Source organism: Falco naumanni, chromosome 2 (genome assembly GCF_017639655.2).
Source record: "Falco naumanni isolate bFalNau1 chromosome 2, bFalNau1.pat, whole genome shotgun sequence".
Lineage (NCBI taxonomy): Eukaryota > Metazoa > Chordata > Aves > Falconiformes > Falconidae > Falco > Falco naumanni.
This window is the reverse complement of record NC_054055.1, coordinates 5,941,841-5,965,662: the sequence shown is the minus strand read 5'-3', so window position 1 is coordinate 5,965,662 and position 23,822 is coordinate 5,941,841. Positions and strand designations below refer to the sequence as shown.

Here is a 23,822-nt window from a genome sequence, read left to right as displayed (position 1 = left end):
AGCATCTTCCAGTGTTGGAGTTTATCTCCCTGTCTGCCTTTTCAGACGACTCCTAACAGATCAGGCATTGTTCCTGGTTCTTAAATCCCTTTCAGTTAATATTCGTACATGATCCTGTGGCACACCATTCCCTTAATGTTACCTGCAGCTTTCTGCCTGCTTTTCTGCAGCTGCACCACTTCCAAGTAACCTAAAGTCAGATCAGTTGCTTCAAATCTAGATGTTATTTCTGATGACCTTTTTTCTCTCTGCAAGTGTCTGAAACAATTCTTACACAATAACCCTGCTTCCCAAGCCATAATGACAGGCAAAATTATTATTTCAGGATTATTCTTTTGAAGATGTAAGGCATCTCTAATAAAGGGGAAATTAGGGACACATCTCAAAGATAATTAAATAATAAGCAGCCTGGAAAGGTCAGATGCTTGGCTGTAAAAACTTTCATAGCTGCTCTTTCTCTATAGAGTGTATCTCTTCATTGATGCTCTGTGAGTAAAAGCTAGCAGTAGAAAATTACACTGTATAAAACTAGCTTAGCTTTAAAGCAGAGCTGGAATAATTTATTGAATAATAATTCAATATATACACTTGAGCTTTTTCTGGATCTTTTTTTCTATGTATGCTCCTCTTTCAATAGATCTTATGATTGCAAGTGATGATTTGGGTGGGAAAAACAGGCAAGCAGACACATATATTCATTCATATTGTTGTACAGAAGAAATTAAATGATGTTTGTAAAGACTGCTTGGATGCCAAAAGTATTCATCTCAGTAGAAGTTAGATGTCTGAATGTCTTAAATGAACCAGATTTTGTCTGGTTTTGATCATGCTTTAAAGTGGTAGAAAAATGAAGGTAGATTTGTCTTTTTGAAAAGATTTGCCTACATCTGTACTTACATGGGCTGGTAGCCTTGAACTTGCTTGTCAGGGTGCTGTTTGCAGGCAGGCAAGTTCTCTTGATCTGACAGAGCTTGTACAAAAGGTTTATTGATCAGAGTAATTACTTCAGTTTTAGGGTCAAGAAAGGGTTTATTTAATACTGAAGTTAAAGCCTTTTTCTTTCAGTTATTTCTGTCCCTTTTTTTCAGTTCACTTTCTTCAGAACAGCAGAATTCTGCCTTAATAACACGGCATACAGTGCTATCTGCGGGTTTTCTGGAGAAATGTGTAAAACTGTGCATATGGTTTTCGTTTTTACACATTTGTATATAGCTCTTTCCATGCACCCCAGACTGCAGGCTAATGTAAGCACAGCTTGTTTTATTCCTGTGTCGTATTACCGAGCTGCTAGAAACAGCTCTGTGCAGACTTTTCTTTCCATGAATGCTCTCCTGCTAAAGCACAGAAATAAGGTTGTGGGAGTTGCTCGTCCACTTTGGCAAACAAAACGAGAACCCTTTCTGTACTAGAACAACAGACTTTTTAAAGACTTAATTTTCCAAAGGTTGTATAAAAGTGTATGTATTTGCGTGCAAGACCACAAAAAGGAACGCCAACGACAAAAGGAAAAGCCAACGACATTGGCACCTTGGGAGTTACTGGACCAATCTCCCCTTTTGCACGGGGGCTGAGTGGGATAAGGATGCAGTCCGTACAGTAACTTCTGGCATATATTGACTTTTTAAATGATAATGGCTGGTCTGTGTATTAGATGTGTGACTACTTTCTTTTTTTAAGTAAGTGCTGCAAAAGTTTCAGAAAAAGTGACATAAATTGTATTAAACTGATTTGTAGAGGGCTTGCTGGAGGCTCTGAGAAGAAACATGATTTGACCAAGTTTGTGCGGCAAGTGTGCTAGAGGCCGAAACAGAGCTATAAATTCTACTTTTTCTCTGGCCCTGATCAAACATCACCAAGAGCTCAATGCAGTCGCCTGAGCACAGGCATCTAGCAGCACCTGAGATGCCGCAGGGAACTGAGGCATCTCTACGGGGGGGCAGATCCAACAAAAAACCTACAGGAGACTCAGGCCCTTCTGTAGCAGTGGCTGGAAACCAGGCATCATACTTAAGAGCATGTGACGAACACCAGGCGCCTACCTAATTGAACCTCAGACATCAGTCATTCCAGCCAGAACATCCTTATTTACCAGGCTGGGTATATTTGCCAAAGACCTTGTGTAAGATTAAACTTAATCTTTAATGCACCTAAAATTATAGCATTGCTAAGATTTCGTGGCATCTGTTTGACCAAATGAGATCACATTTGAGGTCCTCTCTGTGGGTGTATGCAAGAATGGTTTGCTTTTTTCCCCTGAGAATATACCAGCTTACAACATCATTTAAAATGAAACTCAAGGCCAGCTTTAGCCTTGCCCTGAGCTACAAGAGCAGAAATTGTAATGTAGTGAACGTGAAGTAACTTCCTGCTTGCTAGTGCAGCTCCAGAAGCTGAACCCTGAAGGCTGAATAATTGTTGTTTCCTGTATTAGTTTGTAACAATTTATGAGAGTGGGAAGGAACGAAAAAAAAATCTTTGCAATCCCTTGGGCAAATTTGGGATATGAGAATTTCATTTACTGGAGTGAGATTCAGGTTTAAAAATATTCCAGCTGCAAAAAAGAAAAACGAGGAAGAAAAGAAATGTTTGCAAAGTGTCTTCCTCGATCTCCACAGCTTTGTCATATGTGTGTTACAAGTACAGGATTAAAGTGTTATTGTGCTTAGGAGCTGCGTTATAGAAGGAAGAAGAAAGCTTCAGCCCAACAGCTACTCTTTGTTTAAAATCATTCACTGGTTTTGGGGATTTTTTCCCCAGCTAATTTCTAACCTGTGATCACATTTCAAGTGATTTAGAACAGAGGATTTTTTCAGACGGTCAATGTACAATTCCTTAAGAAGTGCGTTTCATAGACCCTTTCATGCTTTTAGCATTGCTCACATTCTAGGGGCAGCAAGCAGTGTTCCCTGCATATCCCTATGAGCAGCAGAAATACATTAGCAGGATTTTCTAAAAGTTGGTGAAGTCAAAGGAGATTTTACCACTAACTTAAATGTTAGTGTATGTAGACCAGTGCCCAAGTGCTTTTGAAATCCCACTACACCTTATACTTTCAACCATCTGATAGCTTTAGATTTTAAGGCATTCTGTACTGGAAAGATTTCTTCTTAAAAAGGAAGCAGTAAGAGAAAGGAATGAATCAGTGAGATAAAGCTCGCTCTCAAAGGGCAAACCAAATTCAGACCAAATGTGGCATAGGCTTCTGAAATGGTTGGGCTTGTTCTCTTCATTATTTGCTCCCCAAACTATTCCCACATGGTCTTTGTTTCTGTAGAACAGAAGTTCAAAAACAGTGCACAAAAAAAGCTGGTTTTGTACTGTTTCCAGCTGGGCCTGGACTTGTGTGTGTTTGAAACAGTGTGAGAAAGGCTGATATTATTGTGGTGAGAGCCATTTGAGTACCTGGGTAGGTATCTCAAGCCAGACCTAGAAGCAAAAGTACAGATACCTCAAGGGAAAATGTGTTCACATGATGTACTGTCAAATTTGGCAAACTCAGCAGCTCTTGATGATTTCAATAAGCAACCCAAACTGATCCTGAATGCCAAACCTTTTATGCTTCACCATCACCTTTTAAAATGATCCAGTCTCTAGAGTCACTGCTGGCTGGAGCAGGTACTTGCTGTCAGTACATTAATGGAGATGTGGGGTATCTGCCATTACAAAGTGCTTTTTAAAAAAAGTTCTTACAGAGGAAGAGTAGAGGGAGAATAACATGCAATTGGATACCATGGTTACTGTACTTCACTCTGACTTTCCAGAATCAGGAGTGATTTAAGGATTGGTTTAAGGACTGCCCGCCCATTGCCCTTTTCCTTATTTAGCATCCTTATACCTGCATGTGAAGGTTAGAGTTCCACTGGGATATGATATCAAAACAGGGTTATATGCATGGATCTTTAATTAAAACAGACCTCCCAGCCTTTAGAAAAGAAAAAAAAAATATCTGGCACAACATCAAGTGGCAGTAGCAGTATCAGCATCACACTAGGTGCCCTACAGAAGAGGAAGCTGTGAAAGAACACTCAAAAATAATGCCTCAGTTTCCATGATACTGTCAAGACATTCCCATCCCTGGCTTCCAGGTGTGGATTACTTGAGGTAGAAATGTAAAAGCCTTATAAAACACAAATGAAGCAGAAAAATCAAAATCTTGGCAGGTGAGGATGTACCATAAGAAGGAATCAGTCATTTCAAACTTCAGCTGGTAAAGGAAGAGGAGGCATTTCCATGTTTCCTTTGTTTCCAGGGTATTTTTTCTCCTTTTCATTTTTTTTTTCCTTTCCTTTTGGCTCATAATGTTAAATCTGATGTTTCGAGATATCTGAAACCCGTTTTATCCCCTCTCATCTCCATGTCTCTCTTGGCATTGTTATCACAATTAGAAGAGCAGGTGACAGTTCTCTAGGCTTAGATTCCAACCTATCCTGCGGAGAAATTCAATTGAGTACCATAATTTCTTTGGAAAATAAACAAGACTGCAAGCACTGCAACTGGGAAGTAAATTAAATGTGTTCACAGAGCTTCAGCATCTTCTTTGCCTTCCATGTTATACTGCCTGACTTCCTATTAAAATTATTGCTAACATAGTCAGGGCAGTGACAGGAAGCATTTTTGGGAAGAGAGATGTTATTGCAATGAACTTGTAAGTGACAGCTTTATCCTAGACAAGCAGATCTAGGAGAGAGCATATGTGTCTTGCTAAGGTTGCTCTGATGTAGCAGCAGAGAATAAGGTGAAGTAACACGGTGTCCCTTCACTCTCCCATGGGATGTAATTCATTGTACAGTGAGAGAGATGCTGTGCACTCTTCATGGCCCTTTTGCATTGATGTGGCTCACACAGGGGATTTCAAGGTTAGATATGAACCATGGAATCTACCTACCTGCTGCCGTGCTCCATGTGCGCTCCCTCCCTCACAGCAAACCATCTTCTTTAGCCAGGGGAACATGACTAGGCAGAAAATAGCTCAGTGGACAGTCAGGAACAATTTCTTTCCACGTGACAATAAATATATGTATTTAATTGAGGCAGTAAACAATTCTCCTCTAAGTATTTGTTTTACCTCCAGATATATTTTTTTTCAATAATTTACTGTTTTTAAATTAATGCATCTGTGTATACAGAGGGTGGGAATTTATAAGGAAAGGGTAGAACTTCTTATTACACCTATCAGTAGGTATGCAGTATTTCCCTGGACTGGTAGGTTAGCATCTGAGCCAATTTACTTTAGGCTGAGCAGCTATGTATATCTTCTCACCAGCACAGAGCAAAGGAATTTGAGGCCATTTCTGGTGTAGAGGTGGAGTAGACTACTAGGTGAATAGGCCAAACAGTGAGGATACCTAAGGAACCCAGCTTTTTTCTTTGCATCTCACTTCTACTATTGAATATTCTAATTGGTACAAGTTCTATTTTCTTTGAACATTCATTCCAGAAACTGAGATTAGGTTGATTCATTAAAGTCTAAGTCTTCTACTTCCATGCTATTCCTACAAGTTTCTGACACCAAACACTGCCAGTTCCAGAACAACTCTTTGAGGTTGTTGAATAAAATAGTTATATTTGAATTCATAGGACTTCACTGCACAGAATGGCATTTCATCAGTTCGTAGAAAGCAATCCTGGTGCTTATTAACTCCCAGGAAAGCTACTGCCTTCAGTTGCCAGCTAGATAACTATTTTTTTCTTTGCCAATAGATAGTTGCCTCTAAATGCCTAGGGAATGTTGATGCTTGGTGGCAAGTGTAGGCTATAAAATATTTATCTTTAACACACAATTGTGTTACTGCAGCCTCTAATAGGATTTGGTGTCAGGCAAACATCTGCCTTGGCCTCTGGCCCAAAGATAGAGAAACAAGCTATTAAGTCGAATGTTGCATAGTAAATAAATAAGGCGGAAATACTGTTAAAGTAGCTATACCGCTGACCAACAAATATGGTGAGTATATAAAAAAGAAGTCCACCAAGAGTCTAACGCTTTGTCTGCCTCCTTAATACGTTTATTGTATTTCATCTGGATAAAGGTAATTCATGTGGGTAATTGGAAGCCCAGCTGACAGGTCTTTACGGAGCTCACCGCAGTAGAGATGGTTTTCAGGGGGCTTTTTGTCAGCACCAACGTGGTCCCCTGAGCGGACCATTAGCCTGGGAGCTTTGTCGCTCTCCCATGAGTCAGTTTATGACATGAAGCAAATGGTGTATTTGCCTATGCCCCAGATGACAGCCCTAAAAAAATGGCAATGGTAACAATTAGTAGTTTCCTATTGAACTCGGTGATAACCTTAAATGAAAGGTAGTGGGGTGTGGAGTCTTATTATGGGTATGGGCAGGATCATGCCAGTTTATAGCTTCTCTCAGGGTAAGGAGCGATTGCAGTGGGAAAACAAGCGATGAGATAAAGATTTCGGCCAAGTTTCCCTCAAAATCTACCAGCTGTGGGATTACTTGTACTGGGGGGAAAAAAAAAAAAAAAAAAAAAAAAGTCCCCTGAGACAAATGGCAAAAATCCCAAGGTATCCTCAGCAGCTGTAAGTCAGCATGGTGCATGAAGCAAAGCTGGTTTGCTCCAGACCATGATCTGTTTCTTTCTCTGCTCTGATAATTAAAACTCTTGAGCAAAGAGTACTTCGAAGAAGAGTCTTGCTGTGGGAGAAGTCTAGGCTTTTACACTTATATAATGTTTTCCATCCCTCCATTTTTGTGAATCTAGAAGCATTTTTGTACACCCTCCTTTTCCTGAGTGAGGTGGGCTGGACCAGAGTAGGGGGTATCCGCTAGGTCAGACGAGGCATTTCTCTGCCATTCTCCAAAATGGGACAGTGTGGATCTGAAGACCATGTGTCTCATTATGTCATTTACTCCTTCTCTCAGAGGAGATTTGGATGTTTACAATATTTATTCAGGAAATTACTTGTTTTTTCAGTTGCTAATTAGATTTCGAAGCTGGCAGGACAATTACTTCCATACGCAAGCTGCTGCAGTCCCCATTAGAAGCCCCACTGCCTCAAGTTTTGCAGGTCTGTTCCCAGTGTGAGTTGTTTGCTTCCAGGAGGTTTGTTCCTGCTGCCTTTGGTTGTTGAAAGGTGGCATGGGAGCCGCATTTTCAATGTTCTCTTTGGACACAATAGCGAAACCATATGAAAGCATCATGCATCATCCATTGACTGACTCTCAAATTGATAGTCTTTGCCCTTACCAGCTGGTGTCAATCAGATCACTGCAGAGATTGGGAAGCCAAGAGAAAGCAGTGGGAGTCAGGCTGAAAACAGAGAACATATATCTCTTTCTAAAAAAAGAATTGTCCATGGTCTCACAGTGAACTTTAACAATTAAGTAAAACAAAACAAAACAAAACATGGTCACGATTCTCTAAAGCAGTTCCCATGGCACTATTCATAAAACACCATATGGAATTCTGTATATATTGGAAAATATCCGTATAATTACGTGAACAGCTAACAGAGTAAGCTGTAGAATGGAGAGTGGAACCTGGCCATAACTGCAGTGACCTGCTTTTGTTTATTGATTGACAGTTTGTCACCTCTGTACCAATGTTGACTGTGGACATACTTAAAAGACAGACAGTTGTTTTGTGCCACCAACTTTGGGGCTCCCTGAGCGTTAAAAGAGTTTACTCTCTTCTATCATCTAAGCCCCATTAGATAATAATTTGGCTAAGTCCTAACTTCTGAAGATTTGTCCATTTGATTCTTCATTCTTTCTGGAGTTCCCCTGTGATTACTGCCCAATTTCTTATGCCAAGTCACCCACCTCCTCCTGTTTAGTTTGAAATGTAGGTATTAGCACAGTGTGTGTGGCTGGGTGTACACGTTATGTGTGCATTTCAGAAGGGCCAGAAAATCGACTCAGCTGCCAAACCAGTGCAGTCTGTAACCACTGAAATGAAATTCAGTCCTGGGATGAAGACAGAGGTTTTTATGGGAAGTCGTAAGCACATATGACTTGCGAATGCCTGCAGTCTTCAAAGTAAAAAGAAATTCCTGTTTGTGATTGTACCTAAGAATATAAATAGGATGGTGCTTAGTATTGCACACACAACTCAGACTGGTTGCTCACCAGCCCAGGTCACAAGCCTTGTTTCTCATTAGCTTTGGAGTTCATGAGAAAAAAAGGAGGTTCATTTAACGCTTCCTTTATGGAAATACTTTTGAGCTCTTTGGGAGCAGCTTTGAGACAAAGATGTACTGCATGAATTTTCAACTTTTCAGAGCTGATTCTCAGTAGTGAAGAACTTTTGGGAGTGTGCAGAGATTTTAATTGCCCTGAGTCACACCGGGCAAGTTTGTATCCTTAACTGCTATAAGAATGGTAAATGGTACTAGCCACTGAGGGGGGAGAATTTCTTTTCACTTCATCTCATCTCTATTGGGCAGGTTATTCCAGGGCAAAGTGAGGCAGTGTAAAATAAGAAGGCATTAGAAATGTTAATTTTGGCTGTATTAGAAAAACAGGGAACATCAGAGAAAGCAATGAAGTAAGGTGAAGGGATTTTTAAGGGCTTACTCTGTTAGTAATAGTATAGGGTGTTCAGGCCACAATTAACAGGTGTTTCAGTGAAGAAGGTACAATGGGTTTCATTCATCTGTGGTTTTATTCCGTGTTGGCCTGAATATGGTATGATGCAGTTAGGGGACATTGGCAAAGAAGAGTGGGAAGTCAGGGCTCGAGGACATAGTGATATAGGAAGTGATATGTGTGCATATCGCTGCATTTTTGCAAAGTAAAATGCCAGATCTGTAGATGAACCACAAAATAAACATTAATATTTTTTTGACATGCATTAGTGTCAGTCACTGTTGATGGGATCTGACCAACTATAGATGTCTTTGGTGACAATATCTACATCTGAACTAGTCAGAGGAGGAAAGGATACGTCACTGGAGCAAAGTTCATTAAATGGATTGACCCTAAGATCTGGGAGAGTTTGGTTACCTGAGTACAGGTATGCTCCATTTCTGTGGTCACTCTGAACGTCTAGATCCCATTATACATTGTCAGTATAGTGGACGACAGTCATTCAGTTTACCCCACAGTAGACATCTAACTGGTGTACTGAGTCCTGCCTGTCTTGTCCTAGGCATCACAAGTGCATCAATTGGATGATACTATAAATGCAGTAACTATAAATTTCTAGTAACAAAAGATTCCCCGTTCAGCTAATGTGGTGCATTGTTACACTTTGGAACAGCTGCCCTGCCTGATGCTATGTTGGTTTTTAAGTGTTGCTTTGATTTTTTATTATTTATTACATTACATAAATATACCAAGAAAGTTGTATGGTTATTTTACTCCTTTTCAGGGACTCAATTTAGTCCTTTAAAGCAAACACTTGAAAAAAGCTTCAAAAAATACTTTTTTAGTATACTATAGGTGTTGTCATAACACTGGGAGTCTGTCCTTTGTCAGGCACTGACATAGCTATTCCCACTGACTTCAAAGGTCATGCATAGGTAACGTCTACGCAGTGTTCCTACAGCTTGCAAACCCCAACCCAGCGTGACGGTGTGATGGTAAGGTTTTATGAGACATCTACGTACTTCTCTGATGCTGAACAGTGTGGCCCTGCTCCTTCTGTTCCCAGTTTTCAGGCAGTAGAAACCAATTTGCTTGCTTTTTTTTCTCTGTTGTATTAATTTTTCTCCACTTTTTGAGCCAAAACAACTCAGTAAAAGGTCTGACAAGTACCAGAGACAGCACAAGAAGAGGGAGCTTAGACTTGTACCTAGGAGGAGAGAATTAGAGGAAAAGGAATGACCCTTTCAGCAGAAGGAGCTGTTAAATCTCCTTGCCCATCTCATCTTGTTGTTTTACAGTACTCACACTCTGTATGTTCATCTTATGTGTATGTGCATAAACAACTTTTTTTAAAAAAAAATCTGCATATATTTGTTGAAAGCAAGAAAGATGTGAACATTCTAAAAAAAACAGGAAAAGTGCATAAAGCAAAATTATGTTCATTTTCAGCAGTGAAATTTAAACATCACAAAATTCTGAAGATTATATACATACAGGCTAATATTAACTTTTTGTTTGCAGGATAGATTTGTGTTTATACCTGCTATTCAATGAGAGTTAGTATACCTAAATGTCAATATAAATGCACAAGGCCTGAGTTGCTATTTCTTTATTCTAGGAAGCATGGCTGCTGTTTGATTGGAATAAAGATGGCAGCTCAAGCCCAAAGTGTTGACTGCATGCTGTGATTGTGTTTCCATGCACTGCAAAGTGGATATCTGCTTAACTATAGATGTTAAGTGTTAGAAAACTGACAGCATTGCCTTGTACCTTCCTTGCTGCATGGAGCTATCTGATCATGAGATGTGTGATGCCAAGTCTTAAAACATAAATGCTTGAAATGGTTTTTATTATTTAAAAATGCTGTTGCCTTTTATGAATGATTAAATTACACCGTATCTTTAAAATGTCCTTCAGAAACCTCTTCTGTTTGGTTGGAGAACACCCATCCAGAAACAGGCTTCCTTTCATATGTGATTAGAAATTAATTTGCGCATCTCTGCTGCAGCTGTTCCTCTTCACTTGCACTGATAGGGAGTTTACAAGTATCTTTGCTACCACAAGGCCCAGTGAAGTAGGTCTGTGAAAGCACAGTCGTTATTCACATGGCTGAGATTTGCACCCCGCTCCATGATAGATGTACCACCAGGGCCCCTCCTGTACAACTGAATTTCGTTTTAATCTGATAAGCGTTTCCCTCTGAGAAAATGTGAAATAGTGTGGAATGAGCCAAGGTATTCCATCACCCTTCCAAGCCCCACTCAAACTTACTCAGTCTTCACTCACAGTTTAGTCAAGGAAATAAAACTATTTTCATTCTCTTTTTGATATGTAATGTTTATCAGCTTGTGTTCTTCTTTTATGGAAGATAATTTTAGCACAAGTATTCTGAGCTGTCCTCAAAACAGTAGTGCTAGATAACATTTTGCTTACCTTTTAACTGTCCTTGAAAGATGAATAGCCAATGGTTTTGCCAAAGTCAGGGAATTTAAGATGATAACTAGAAACCAAGTGTGGAATAGTCCCATTCCTGTTCCACCAAGATGCAGTATTAGCCCCAGAATTTTGGGCTGTTTGGATAATGTTGTAGAACAAATGAGAAGGCATTTGGTTAGAAATAATCCTTCAACAGGCAGACAAAGTAAACCAAGGGTCTGTGTTCTGAACTTCATAGGGGAACATTTCTATCATAGCTTAGTTCCGTTTGGCACAAATACATGCCCCACGTTCGCTTACCCAGGTCAACCAAATTCGATAAAATGTGCATGTTCTGCCAGGAGAATGGGGTATGTTGCTTCTCTCCAATAAATTCAAAGAGTGAAAATGGTTGGAAAAATAAGCAGGAAGAAAAGACATTTGGAAGTCTTCAGGTACTGAGTGAGGACAAATCCTGGTGGGTACTGAGCAGCTGAGATTTAATCATAGGATTTGCAGTTGCTCCTCACTAATGTGTTACGGTTGAACCATCCATTGGTGAAAATGGATGAGTCCTGTTTAGTGGAGCTCAGACTAATGCTTTCAGCCCCAAGAGCAGCAATTGCTTTGAAGTTTCAGCTGTCCTGCCATCCAGAGCCCTCGAAAACTTGGTGTTTACTTGCCTAAAGAAGTATCTGAATTCTCTTTTGTTTTCCAGAATCAGTGGATAATTGTCCCAGTAATTGCTATGGGAATGGAGACTGCGTGTCTGGGACTTGCCATTGCTTCCTTGGCTTTCTGGGCCCTGACTGCGGCAGAGGTAGGAATTTATACTTGATTGACTCTTCCCCTCTCCCCTTCAGTTAATATTTTTCATGTGGAAATTATATTCATGCCTGTGCCTTTTGCAAAGTACACCTCACCCAGCTCGGGGATGCTGCAGCAGAAAAGAAACAGGTCAGATCTGTGGATTTGTTTGCTACTAGTCGTGATTGCTGTGACCTTGGCAACAACACAGTGCCCTAGTTGCAAATGGACAGGCAAAATGTCGTGCTGGGAATTTTCTCTCTGGAAGCAACTTTAGAAAATGTGACTTATAAATGTGGCATTATTGTTTGTTTAGCAAAGCACTCTGTCATTGTGTGGTATGATCCCTATAATGATACTTTCTTTTAAGACACTGATTATACAAAAATTAAGTACTATTTTCAATGCTGCAGGCTTTGCAAGTCTGCCTGAGGTCTGATTGCTGACAGCCTGGCTGTGGGGACAGGGTCAGGGTTAGAGTAAAGTTAGGGAGTGGAGTAATGGCAGGAAGAACTGGATACTCTGGCCAGAACTGAAAATGATGGGGCAACTGGGAAGGAGGCTCACCCCAGCAAAAAATATAATACATTTTTTTGCTCAAATGATAAGTATTTTTAATAAATGGTTTTGAAAGGATTTTCATTTGACCTGAAATTTTTAGGTTATTTAAACATAAAAAAAAAACCCAACAAAACAAAACCAAAAATAAAAACCTGAAGTACTTTTAGTAAGAGCATTTTTCAGACTGAGAAATCAAAATGTTGCATGTGGGAAATGCCAGAGTGCTGTGCATCAACCTTTTCAAGACCTTTTTTGGCTCAAGCAGTCCAACAAACTAAGTGCAGATTTATAAATTTGGGGAGGGAGTGAGTGTAAAAAGTTAGTGCCCACACAAGGAGCTTTGCTAAGGCAACAGGTCAGGCCTTCACTCCAGCCCATTGCTTCTTTGGAAAGCAGGCTGGCTCCTTCCCAGGAGAGAGCTAAACTCTGTCCAACCCCATGTCCTCTCCCCCTCCAGCTGAGCTTGGGTCACATCACTGCAGCCCAGCCAAGAGACAGAGATAAGGATGGCCACACACCCCACAGGGGGGGAGCTCTCTGTGAGGGAGTGTGGTCCAGGCTAAAACCCCAGAGGTGTTTCAGAGTTCACAGCTCAGTAAGATTGATGTGGCAATCTGCATCCCTGAGAGCTGTTCTGTGGAACTTCTTGCTGACTCAGGTTACACTTGGTTTGCATTTCCTTACACTTGGTTTGCATTTCCAAGCTTCTTTTCAAATCCGTAGAGCTGGAGACAAAAGGAGGGTTGGGTTTTGTTTTGATTTTTTTTTCCATCTCCTACAGCATATTTCTGCTCACACCTCCTAACTTTAGGTAGGGGCAGAAGTTCAGGTTTTGTTCCCTCCAGAGCTCACTGTAGTCGGTGGAGAAGGAGAAGCACCTTCACTGTGAGTCAGAGTATTTAAACTTTTGTTCCGAGTCCACTTTCAGAGGAGCTTACCTCCCTCCATGGGTTATACACCTAGCTTTCCAAGGCACCTCAGTTGAGTCATGTGTCTTCCATTTCACTAGAGTGCTTACTCTGGCTGATTTGGACACCTTTTATTCAACTCTGGCTTTTGGTTCAGTCACTGGGGTCCAGATTACAGATTACTCTCTGCCTTTAGGACGACAGATGAATAACTGCAGTGTCAAAACGATATTTGGGTATGCATTTCCACCCAGTGGGCTTGTTAAATGGATCATCTTGCCATGAGCATAAGTACAGGGGGCCTGGCATTGGCTTCCTCTTGGTTTTCAGGGGAATCAAGATGCTGCTTTTGACCTACAAATCCCTCGGAGGGCAGCAACCATGGCATGTGTAAGGCTGCTACAGTATCCATCTGCAGCTGTACATCGGGCCCTGTACTGAGCAGTAATGCTTAAATGAGCAGGTCTCTGCCCACGTGAAGATTTCTAGGTTACAGATTTCCTGGGTGTTCCTTTGTTTCAATTCAACCTTGTAATTCACCATCCAAACGAGAGGGAAACTGTGGAGCAGAAAGCCCGTCTGTTTTTAATAATGGTTTAATTATTAATGTATTATTAGCCAATTACTTTAAACAAAGTAAATGAGAACAAATCACCAGAGGTGTATTCACAGGCCTTGTGAAGGCTTACTTGAACATAGGAGATGGTGTTTTAAAGTTCTATATAAACAAACGAATGATCTTACTCTCTGATGCTAAACTTTACAAGAAAATTGGTGTGCATTTGGGTTGTCACTACCACAACCACACTAGAGAATTACTATAATTTCAGTATCTTACATATTGTTTGCTGAAATCTGAATGATCAAACAATAATTATATATCTTTATATATGAAAAAAGTTGCACGAGTAGCAGCAGAAAAAAATCCAAACCCCATTTTTGTCTCTGTTCATGGTGATGTGCTACAAAGGTCTTGTTCTTGCCATTGCCTTGACTTCTGCAGCAGTACTTCCCAGGTTATTCTGAAGGTGTTCTCCACAGAGGGCTCTGTAGAGTACCAGTCTTATTGCAGATGGCCGGTAATTTATCTGATCTTGTACTGAGTGATCAGCTGTCTTGTCAGAAAACATGTAAGTCTTTCTCAGCAACCTCTCACTTTAAAGGCAATTATTCTTTTTCGTTGAAAAGAGCTGCAGACTCCTCTTCCAGTGCCTTGAAAGAAAAGGATCCATTACTGAGCATTTGAAATTTGAGACTGGGGGGGGGGGGGGGGGGGGGGGGGGGCAGGGGGGGAAATTCCATCAGCCTAGCTGAAAAGTGAAATTACAGAGTGAGTTTGCTGTGAACCATGTACACAGCACAATGTATCTTAAGCAATTTATGTCTCATACTGTATATATAGGTAGATATCTCCTTGCAAATGATGCACTTGCAATGCACCACTGCAATGTGCTTCCTTTAAAGTGAGCAGTTGCCAAATTCCTTTCTTTTCTAAACCTCTTTTATCTTGGTCAAGCAAATACAGCTCACTGCATATCAAACTGGCTTAACAGAGCTGGCAATGCTTTGTATTTTATTGAGGTTGCTATAATTCTGTAACGCTCAAACCGAATTGACTACAAGGACACATGGAAACAACAGAGGATGTGCATTGTGCAATTAGTATCTGAAAAAATGGGAAGAGGAGAGGAACGTTTCCCTTAACCATGTCAATACCTCTTGCTCTATGTAATCAGGGTCAGGAATGAAGCATAAGAGGTACATTGTATTCATCACACCCCGAATGCAGTTAAGCAGCAGACTGGAATATTCCTTTCACATTTGTCCTGCATAAAAATGTTCATAAATTGCCTTTCTGAGAGGCAGGTGAGAAGCCCCAGATGCTCTCACCTAAGGATGATGGGCAACGGTGAACAAGAGAAGTCTGTGATGAATGTATGTCTTCGCAGCTAAGTTTCAACGAAATGAAATGGAAGAGAGCAGGGCTTAAGCAAGAAGAAGTTTCCAGGCACAGTGAACAGGGGAAGGCTATTGTTTCTGAGGGACAGAAATCAGAACAGAGGACAAAAGGAGCATGGAGAATGTGGGGAATGGGGAAGGGAGAAGATGTCATCAGAGAGGATCTGAAGGAAGCTTAGAGTGCAGCGATTACCAGAGCTTTGGTCATGGGGTCTGGGGTCTGGTCCTTGATGACCTTTCCTTCCTTGGGGAGCCTTCTCAGTATCCTTCAGTTCATCCCACCCCACTCCATCTGACGTTTTCCAATTAGCCCAGAAAATGCTTAATCCTGGGATTCATCATGCCACAGCTTGAGCTTGTCATCTTCCTCTTCTCTCCTTTCTCACAGGGAAGACATCCTGTATCTGGTTGGCCTTGGTAATCAGAGCAAGGACAATTAAAAGTCCTTAATAAACTGACAGAAAGATCAGAGGATAGATTTGGAGAATGTTTATTACAGGGATCTTGGAAGGACTAGAGGCCAGTTTTGTATTGTAGCTGGTGATGAGAGACTAGCAGAGGTGATAATCAAAGAAGGAGGCTAGAGGTTCGGTTAGAATCATAGAATTGTTGAGGTTGGAAAAGACCTTTAAGATCATGGAGTCCAACCATTAACCCAGCACTGCTAAGTCCACCACTAAACTATGTCCCTCAGCGCCACGTTTACACGTCTTTTAAATACCCCCAGGGATGGTGACTCCACCACTTCCCTGGGCAGCCTGTGCCAGTGCTGGACAGCCCTTCTGGGGAAGAAACTTGGTGGTATGACATGAGCTGAATCAGGGAAGTATTCTCAATGTGGCATTCTGGACTCTAAGCGAAGCAACTGAAACCCATAAATCTGAGAATTACAGCAGCAAAACAGGGGAGTGATTTGTGTACCGCTAAGGTCCACGGCAGAGGCAGTGTCAAGGAAAGTATGAAGTCTGGCAGCGGGTCAGGGATAGTGATTAGCCATCTAAGGTCAGCAGTGCTGCTGAAAGAAGACACCAGTACATTGAGAAGTCAGAATGCAAGAAAATTCTGAGTTTAGTTAGTGAAAAAAACTATCAGAGACACAAAGCAAGGAGATAGTCTAACTCAAGAGCACTGTTTGTTTGTTTTAAACAGTCATAGGAGAATGCAGTTAACAGCTGGGTGTTATCCATGCAAAAGAATTCATTTTGGCAAAGGAAGGAAGAACATACCCCACTGAAGACTGGGTATAGGGGATATAAATCCTATGCTGGACTCTTGCACTCTTTTTTGAAGTGAGAGCCTCTTCGCAGAGTTGTGGTTTAATGTGATTTCTGTTATCTGTCCCCAGCATCCTGCCCAGTGCTGTGCAGTGGGAATGGGCAGTACATGAAGGGGAGGTGCTTGTGCCACAGCGGCTGGAAAGGAGCCGAATGCGATGTCCCGACAAACCAGTGCATTGACGTCTCCTGCAATAACCATGGCACGTGCATCATGGGGACCTGTATCTGCAACCCGGGGTACAAAGGCGAAAGCTGTGAAGAAGGTATTTGCAAGACGCATTCAATTAGCCTTTTGCTTTGATTGTCATTATATAATTACAGGGATGGAGGCAATTCAGAATAGGACTGGCACTTAAACAGAACAGTAATAGTCACCTTAGGGACACAATAGAGGATGCAACATAAAAATGATATGTTGTCATAACTTGTCGTTAGCTATCATATTTGTTCAATAATTGGATGAAAAGCCATCAAATGCTTTGGATAGACAAATCTAGTTGAAAGACCAGAACATCTAATCATATGTTCAAATGTTCTTATTAAAGCATCATTTCCATTTACACATCTAAACGTATAATTACTTTTACAGTGCTTTCTTCTCTGCTATGCTATGCCAAATGATTTCAGTTGCTTGTATACACAAAATGGTGGCATGTGAGGGAAAGTCCCTGATTATTGTCAGCTTTAAAAGCTTAGAAATGCTCAGGATTCGAACTAAGTTCTGCTTCAAAATCAGAGCCATTTTAATGGCTCTTCCATAGCTTTTTGCTCACATTAGCCCCCAAACATTTTTTATTTACATTTAGATTTGTGGTTCAGAAATACAGTGCCTTTTAGCACTTATCTTGAATCTTTTTGTGTAGGAAATCACCTGCCACCATAAACCTTTATCTTCCCGAGTCTGTGACTGCTCCTTATTGCTAAATGAAAAAGCGGACAGTTTTCTAAGTGTACAAATCATTCGGACAATTATAAAAATACATCCAAAGGTGCCTGATTTAAAGAATGATGTTCAATACTTTCAAAAACTATTCTCAAAATTCTATGCAGGTGACTGGATAAATAATTACATTTAAATTATCCTTCTACAAATACATATGTAAGGCCTCTGCACCACCTGAACAATTTAAGACATCTATTTGATACACGTATAAGAATCACAATGGCTGCAATTAATTAATGGTTGTCTTCACATATGTGGGGTAAAGATTTGTCTGAAATGACTTTATTTTACAGACAATGAAAATAGCTGAATTGGATTCAGATGTTCAAATGGCACCTAATCTAGCAATTCTTTTGATGAGCTGAACGTATTGGAGTGGGGCATCTCTGATGTAACATGGCTTCAGTGTCAGTAAATGCTAGGGATGGAGACAGTATCAGCTAGGAATGGAGACAGTATCAGCTCTTACAACAAGAAGCCATCTCTTGACTAACCTTCATTTTGGCTTAAGAAAGCACAATTCAATGAAGCTGTGGGGCATGCAAAACCTAAAGACGGTGACTACTGAAGTATCTTTAAAGCATCTCTGTAGACCTCATATTTAATAGATCATATCTTTACTGATTTTGCCTCCAGCCAAATGTGTTTAATATGTGTAAATCAGAGTAGGATTTGCCCTTTTTCTAACAGGAACCTTTTTTCCCTGGCCATGTTTAAAGCAGAAAAGCCAGACACTACGCAGTTATTTTATGTTATCACTGTAGCGGGGGACAGTGTCAGCCCCACTACGTAAAAACTTGAAAAAACATGAAGAACAAAGAGAACGTGATTTTTCTTATGAGCTGTTTAGTATTTCTCCAAGAATGCCTTTGTTTTTCATATTCAAGGCATAATTTGTACTGTGTTGTGAGGGGGGAAGTAACACAGGAATATGCCATGTGGGAAATCTTGAGGACATATATATATACACAGACACATATATATTTAGATCTAGTAAAAAAGTTGATTTATACTATTTTTAAAATTGCTTTTTCTTTTTAATTTATCCTCTAAGAAGGACCATCTGGTATTGATTACTTTTTATTATTTCTCACTTCTCATAGCTTCACTGTTTAGTCCACATTCATAATGAGTTTTCATTCCAGGGTTTCTTCTGTCTTTTCTCTTTCCCCATAGAAGTTCAGCAATGTTTATAAAGCATCAGTCAACAATCTTACATGAGCTTTTCTTTTCTCCTTCCTTAGTTTATTGGCCCATATTTTATAAGGCATGGGCTAAGCCAGCAAGACATTAAAGGGAGGGGAGCAAATTTAAGCAGTGAAAAATGAGAAGTTACTCTTTGGGTACCGAATAAGCCTAATAACTTGTGTGACCAATGAAGCATGAAGCATACTGGGGAAAAGTGTAGAAGAGGCACTAACCTTGCTTGTTGCATGATTTATCTTCCTGGAAAAGATTCTGCACAAGGCTGAACTATAAATGGGGCATTTTCCAACCAGGAATTAGACCATTTGAGACATTTTCCAAGCAGCAACACAAATATATGCAAACCTTTTCTTTTTTCCCTCTCTATTTCCAGTATACTAGATTTTGTGAGCTCTGCCCTCCTACCCCACTCCCCATCTCTGCTTCTCTTAAAGCTGAGCAGCTAAATTTGTCAAGCAGAACCCCCTAAAAATATACCATTGTCCTCCAAATCCACTAAGCAACTGATTAAGAAGAAAGCAGAAGCCTGTAATCCTGTCCCAGGGCCCTTCCGATGGTGCAGAAAGCCTAAAGAGATACAGCTAGTAAGGCTGAGATTAAAGTAGCCATTGTGTGTGACATTTTCTGAAAGGGCTCATTTCAACATGAAAAATGGCCTTGGGATTATGATAAATGGGGGGTTCTGACATGCACATTCCCCTCCTATAATCGTCTGTGTTAGAGCTGAGATAGCAGATTGTCTGCCTCCTGTGATGGAGCCCCCTGTAAAACTCACCTTTTTCCCAATTGACCTTCAGAGGGGATGATTAATTGCCTGGAGGTAGCCTCTTGTCAGTTAGCCTGTGATCTTTGTTCTCTACGTTCAAACCATCTGCTGAGAACGTACGAGGCTGCTAGTCCGCTTCTTAGTCCTTTTCATACTTATTACTGCTGAGAAAGAGCAGGGCCAGGGCTTCAAGTGTCTCATGGTAAAATTGGCACCCTAGCTCCCAGCTCGCTAACAGCGAAGGAGATTTATAGACTCATCCTTTCCAGCCTCTTACAATTTTCGAGGATTGTTCCAGCTATGAGCAGGTCTCCAGGAATCAAACAAAACAGAAAATGCTCTCACATGCCGTGGGATAGTAATAGCTGAGCCATTACTTGTCAGCCTGAGAAGGCTTGAGAATCCAGGGAATTATCAGAGCAGCTGTTGTGTTTCCTTTTAAGGTTCCTGGATCTTAAACAGGTCATTGGGAGTCTTACTGGCTTTTACGGGGGAGGAAAAAGAAGTGAACCACAAACCTGCTGCGTGTGCGGTGGCCGTGCTCTGCTCTTCTGTGTTAGAGCCAGGGGCTGGACAGCTTCCCCTGTGCTGCTTCGCTGGGCTGACACTGGTCACTGATCCCCAGGGCACTGCCACACACCGTTTCAAGAGATGGCAAGAATTTCTCTAGGCTGTTCTAAAGCTTTTACATATAAACAGACGATCGACTCCTCCAGTTCTTTTTTGGGAGGGTGCCTGGTGCGTTTCATATTTTTGCATTGCTGGGTGAAATTCCCCCGTGGGCAGAGGAGCCGACAGTTGCCTACAAAACCCGTTACGGGGGAATCAGGCAGCTGTATGTTCAGGCTTTTGGTGCACGTTGCTATACCATGCACCTAACTGAATGGTCTCCAGTGTTGTTAGGAAAGTGCCCCTTCGGGGAAAATAACCCCAAAACATTTAAAAAAAGAGTGTAAATTGGTAAGAAATAAAACCAGCACAACAAACCTATATAAAAAAAAATACTGTTTTGGTTTAATCCTTACTCTAGAAAACTGCCTAAGGGTATGTTTAACATGGAATTTATGTAAGTGTCTCTGAAACTTGTATAGATTTCAGCACATTCTTCAATTTAAGTGTGTATTGCTGAATAAGGACATCAACTTCTGCTGAATCTTTATGTAAAATTCTCTCTCAGAAAAATAGAGCTCAGCTCTCAGTTAACGAGTAATAGTAATTTAGGTTATTCTAATAGAATAAAAGGAGGCCCAATATGTGTGCAAGAGAATATTCTTATTCTGTTCTTAATTGATATTAACCTGTTCTTACTAGAAAGATCATTTATTAGTGTAGGTCTGGATAAAAGAATGGATTTCATAATTAATGTTTTCTCTGTTTTTCATGTAAGTGTTTTGGGTCTCACTGCCTTTTGGGCCGCTATGTTCTTTCATGAACCATCTGGTTTGTGCCCAACGGGGCATTTCTTTCTGGTTGGAGCTTTGAGACACTATATAAATATATTTGTGTAGCTGGCAATCTGGTAGGGTTTTTTTTCTGCAATTACCATTTGCTTTCCCTGTGTGCTTCCTCTTCCCTCTCACACGTAGTGGACTGCATGGATCCTACCTGCTCGGGACGAGGCGTGTGCGTGCGAGGAGAGTGTCACTGCTCGGTTGGCTGGGGAGGAACAAATTGTGAGACCCCAAGAGCCACTTGTCTGGACCAATGCTCTGGTCACGGGACCTTCCTCCCAGATACTGGACTCTGCAGCTGCGATCCCAACTGGACTGGACATGATTGCTCAATTGGTAATGTCAGCGGTGGCTTACTGTTGTTTTTTATTTTATTTAAACTTTGTAAAATATTCAGACTTAGATCTGCAAAAAGCATGCTATAAATATGTTCCAGTAAAGCACATGTAGGGCATGACTGGAAGCAGAAATGCCATAGCTCAACTACATAAATAATTCTGCTTCCATTGCCGAGCATAGAGTAATATAATAAATAACCCCATTAAAGCCACCTAGGCTTGCAATTGTTCATTATGTTGCTATGAATGTAATTGATCGTCTACATGTAACTGCTTGTTCTGATGTTAGTTCTTGATGAATCCCAGTGGCCACCAAAGGGTCTGTTTTGATTTTTAGGAGATGACTAAATATTCTTTAGGTGGCTGTAAAGAAGAAGGAAGAGGTGGCGATCCTTCAGGTCTCATTTCCCTCCTGAACTCAAAGGGTGTGCTTTTCTAGACTCAGCTAGAGGTGGATGAGTGTCACATGAGGTTCCTATTAAGACTCTGAGCGCTGTCCTCTATTAAGTAAAAAATAAGTTTACTGAGTAGAAGAAGTATTTAATAATAACAGCATCTACCAATCAGACAGATTTTTATGTCAGCTTTATGTAGAGGTTTGGAACTGTGACCTTCCTTCATTCCTCAGCTGGATGGGCACCTTGCTCAAAATATGCATCAGGTATCTGAAATGAAGGCTAAAGAAAAAACTATTCAGGAGCCTTTTCTTTTCTTGCAAACACAATTAGCTTATAGAGGCCACATGGAGAAACGCTATAGTACATTAAATGGTCAGAACCTATGGAACATCAGTCTTTTGGCTTCTGTGCTGTATATTGTGCTCACAAACAAGAGACTACAGCAGTAACAGCTTCTTCACCTGACGCAGCTGGGGTGGAACTAGGCCAAAAACCCAGGGCAGCTCGGTGTAGGCAATTCAATGAAATAAATATTCAGCAAAGTAACAAAAAACCCCAACCCATTAGGCAAGTGGCTATAGTAGAAAAATTATATGACCAATATTTTCCCTGAGGAATTGCTATCAAGTGCAAAGCAAATCAGGTTAACGGCTTGCAAGTATTTTAAGGTAGCATCTTCTGAGGATGGGGCAAACTGAATAAACTGGTGCGAAGGATATAAAAGAAAATCTTTTGGGCAATCATCATTTAGGTTAGATGTTAGAAAGCTTGTCGTGAAGTAAAATTGACTGGGCTGAAGTATAAGTAAAAGAGGAGGCCTGCTTTCCTGGAGCTGAAGCTGGGTTGATCAAAACTTTTACAGGTGTAGGGAGGAAAGATACCCTGCACTGATAGGAGGATAAATTTGGTGTCAGGCATTTCTTTCCCCATATTAACATCTTCAATGCCATACTCTCTGAGTTCATTTATAAGACCACCATAAGGGGAAAGGTAGTAGTGCCTTTCCAGTGATTTTGTAGCGTAGCTCATAATTGAGTCATTATTCTGAATTTCTGTTGATGTTTGGGGATTGCAGGGATGGATTTGGAAAAATGTTCGTTCTCACTTTCCCTTTGTTAACCTGCAGTGTCATGTACAGATGATTTATAAGCTTTCCTTATACTGCTTTTATAAATCCATCTAGTGCAAACTTTCTTTGGCAGTGTGAGGTTATTTGAGACAAACTTGAGCATCATTCCAAGACCTTTTTCCTCACTGGGCTGCTTGTAACATTCAGGTTATTGTGCCTCACAGCTAAAATTGCAGCTAAGGTGATTTGTAAACTTCCATTTCTAACCCAGACCTTTCCACTGAATTGATGACTTATTTTAAAGACAGATTTATTCACGGGATGCATGGTACTCTTCTTGCATGATTAAAATAGAGTGAGCAAGCATGTTAGTACATGTAACAATGTAAAGCCCAGCCCAGTGGGGTGGAGGTTCTGTAGAAGGGACTAAAGGGGCCAGATTTTTATTGTCCCATAAAACAGGACCAAACAGAATAGAAGAATTATTAAGTGAAAGGACTAAGTACTCGCATAAATCAACCTCAGCTCAGCAAAGCAGTTAGGACTGTGTTCAGTCCCCATGAATTCTATAGGACTGTGCCAACATGGGCTAGTGCCAAGGATGGCCCCTTCCCTAAACCACATTGAGAAGCAGACCCTGAGAACAGCATAATCGTCTGGAAAGCTAGAATAAAATATGAGGAGGCACAGTGGGTTTTGCAGCTTTTAACACCTTGGAGTCAAGACTAATACCTATCTGAAATGCTGTATTTGTATTCATTTAGAAGGTACCTGTCAGTACGGAAGCATCTAGGTGAAAGTCTGTGGATTGTCATATATAGAAAGTAAAACTAGACTATCTTTAAACCTTAGACTCAGTCTTTCAGCTGAGTAGGTAAATTTCATCTGCCTTTAGCGGGAATCTTAAAGGAACACAGATTATTGGATAAACCCCTTAGTTTTCACGATAAAATAATATTACAGAGATTTCTGTTTCTTGGTTATATTACCTTTTTTATTCCACTTAGCCTGTGTCTTCATAAGCAAGCTGTGCAATTAAATTTCTTGTGAATTCTACTCTGCACTGCACTGTAGGAAGAAGCAATGATATGGGGGGTTGGTTTTTTGCTTTATGTGTATGCCCGCTGCCAGTATATCTTGAGATGAGACTGCTGCCATGCTACCTCAGATTTTTCGCTCTGCAAAA

General features: G+C 40.7%; 1 protein-coding gene across 6 annotated transcripts in view; it reads left to right on the top strand.

Annotated features, from left to right (window-relative positions):
- The window catches only part of TENM4 (teneurin transmembrane protein 4), a 358,763-nt gene that overhangs the window by 185,084 nt on the left and 149,857 nt on the right, over positions 1 to 23,822 (top strand). For all 6 annotated transcript variants that reach the window (XM_040584319.1, XM_040584315.1, XM_040584317.1 and 3 more), the window contains 3 exons: positions 11,672 to 11,773; positions 16,534 to 16,728; positions 20,967 to 21,167. In XM_040584319.1, the coding sequence (XP_040440253.1) occupies positions 11,672 to 11,773; positions 16,534 to 16,728; positions 20,967 to 21,167 (498 nt within the window). The remainder of the gene's footprint in view (positions 1 to 11,671; positions 11,774 to 16,533; positions 16,729 to 20,966; positions 21,168 to 23,822) is intronic.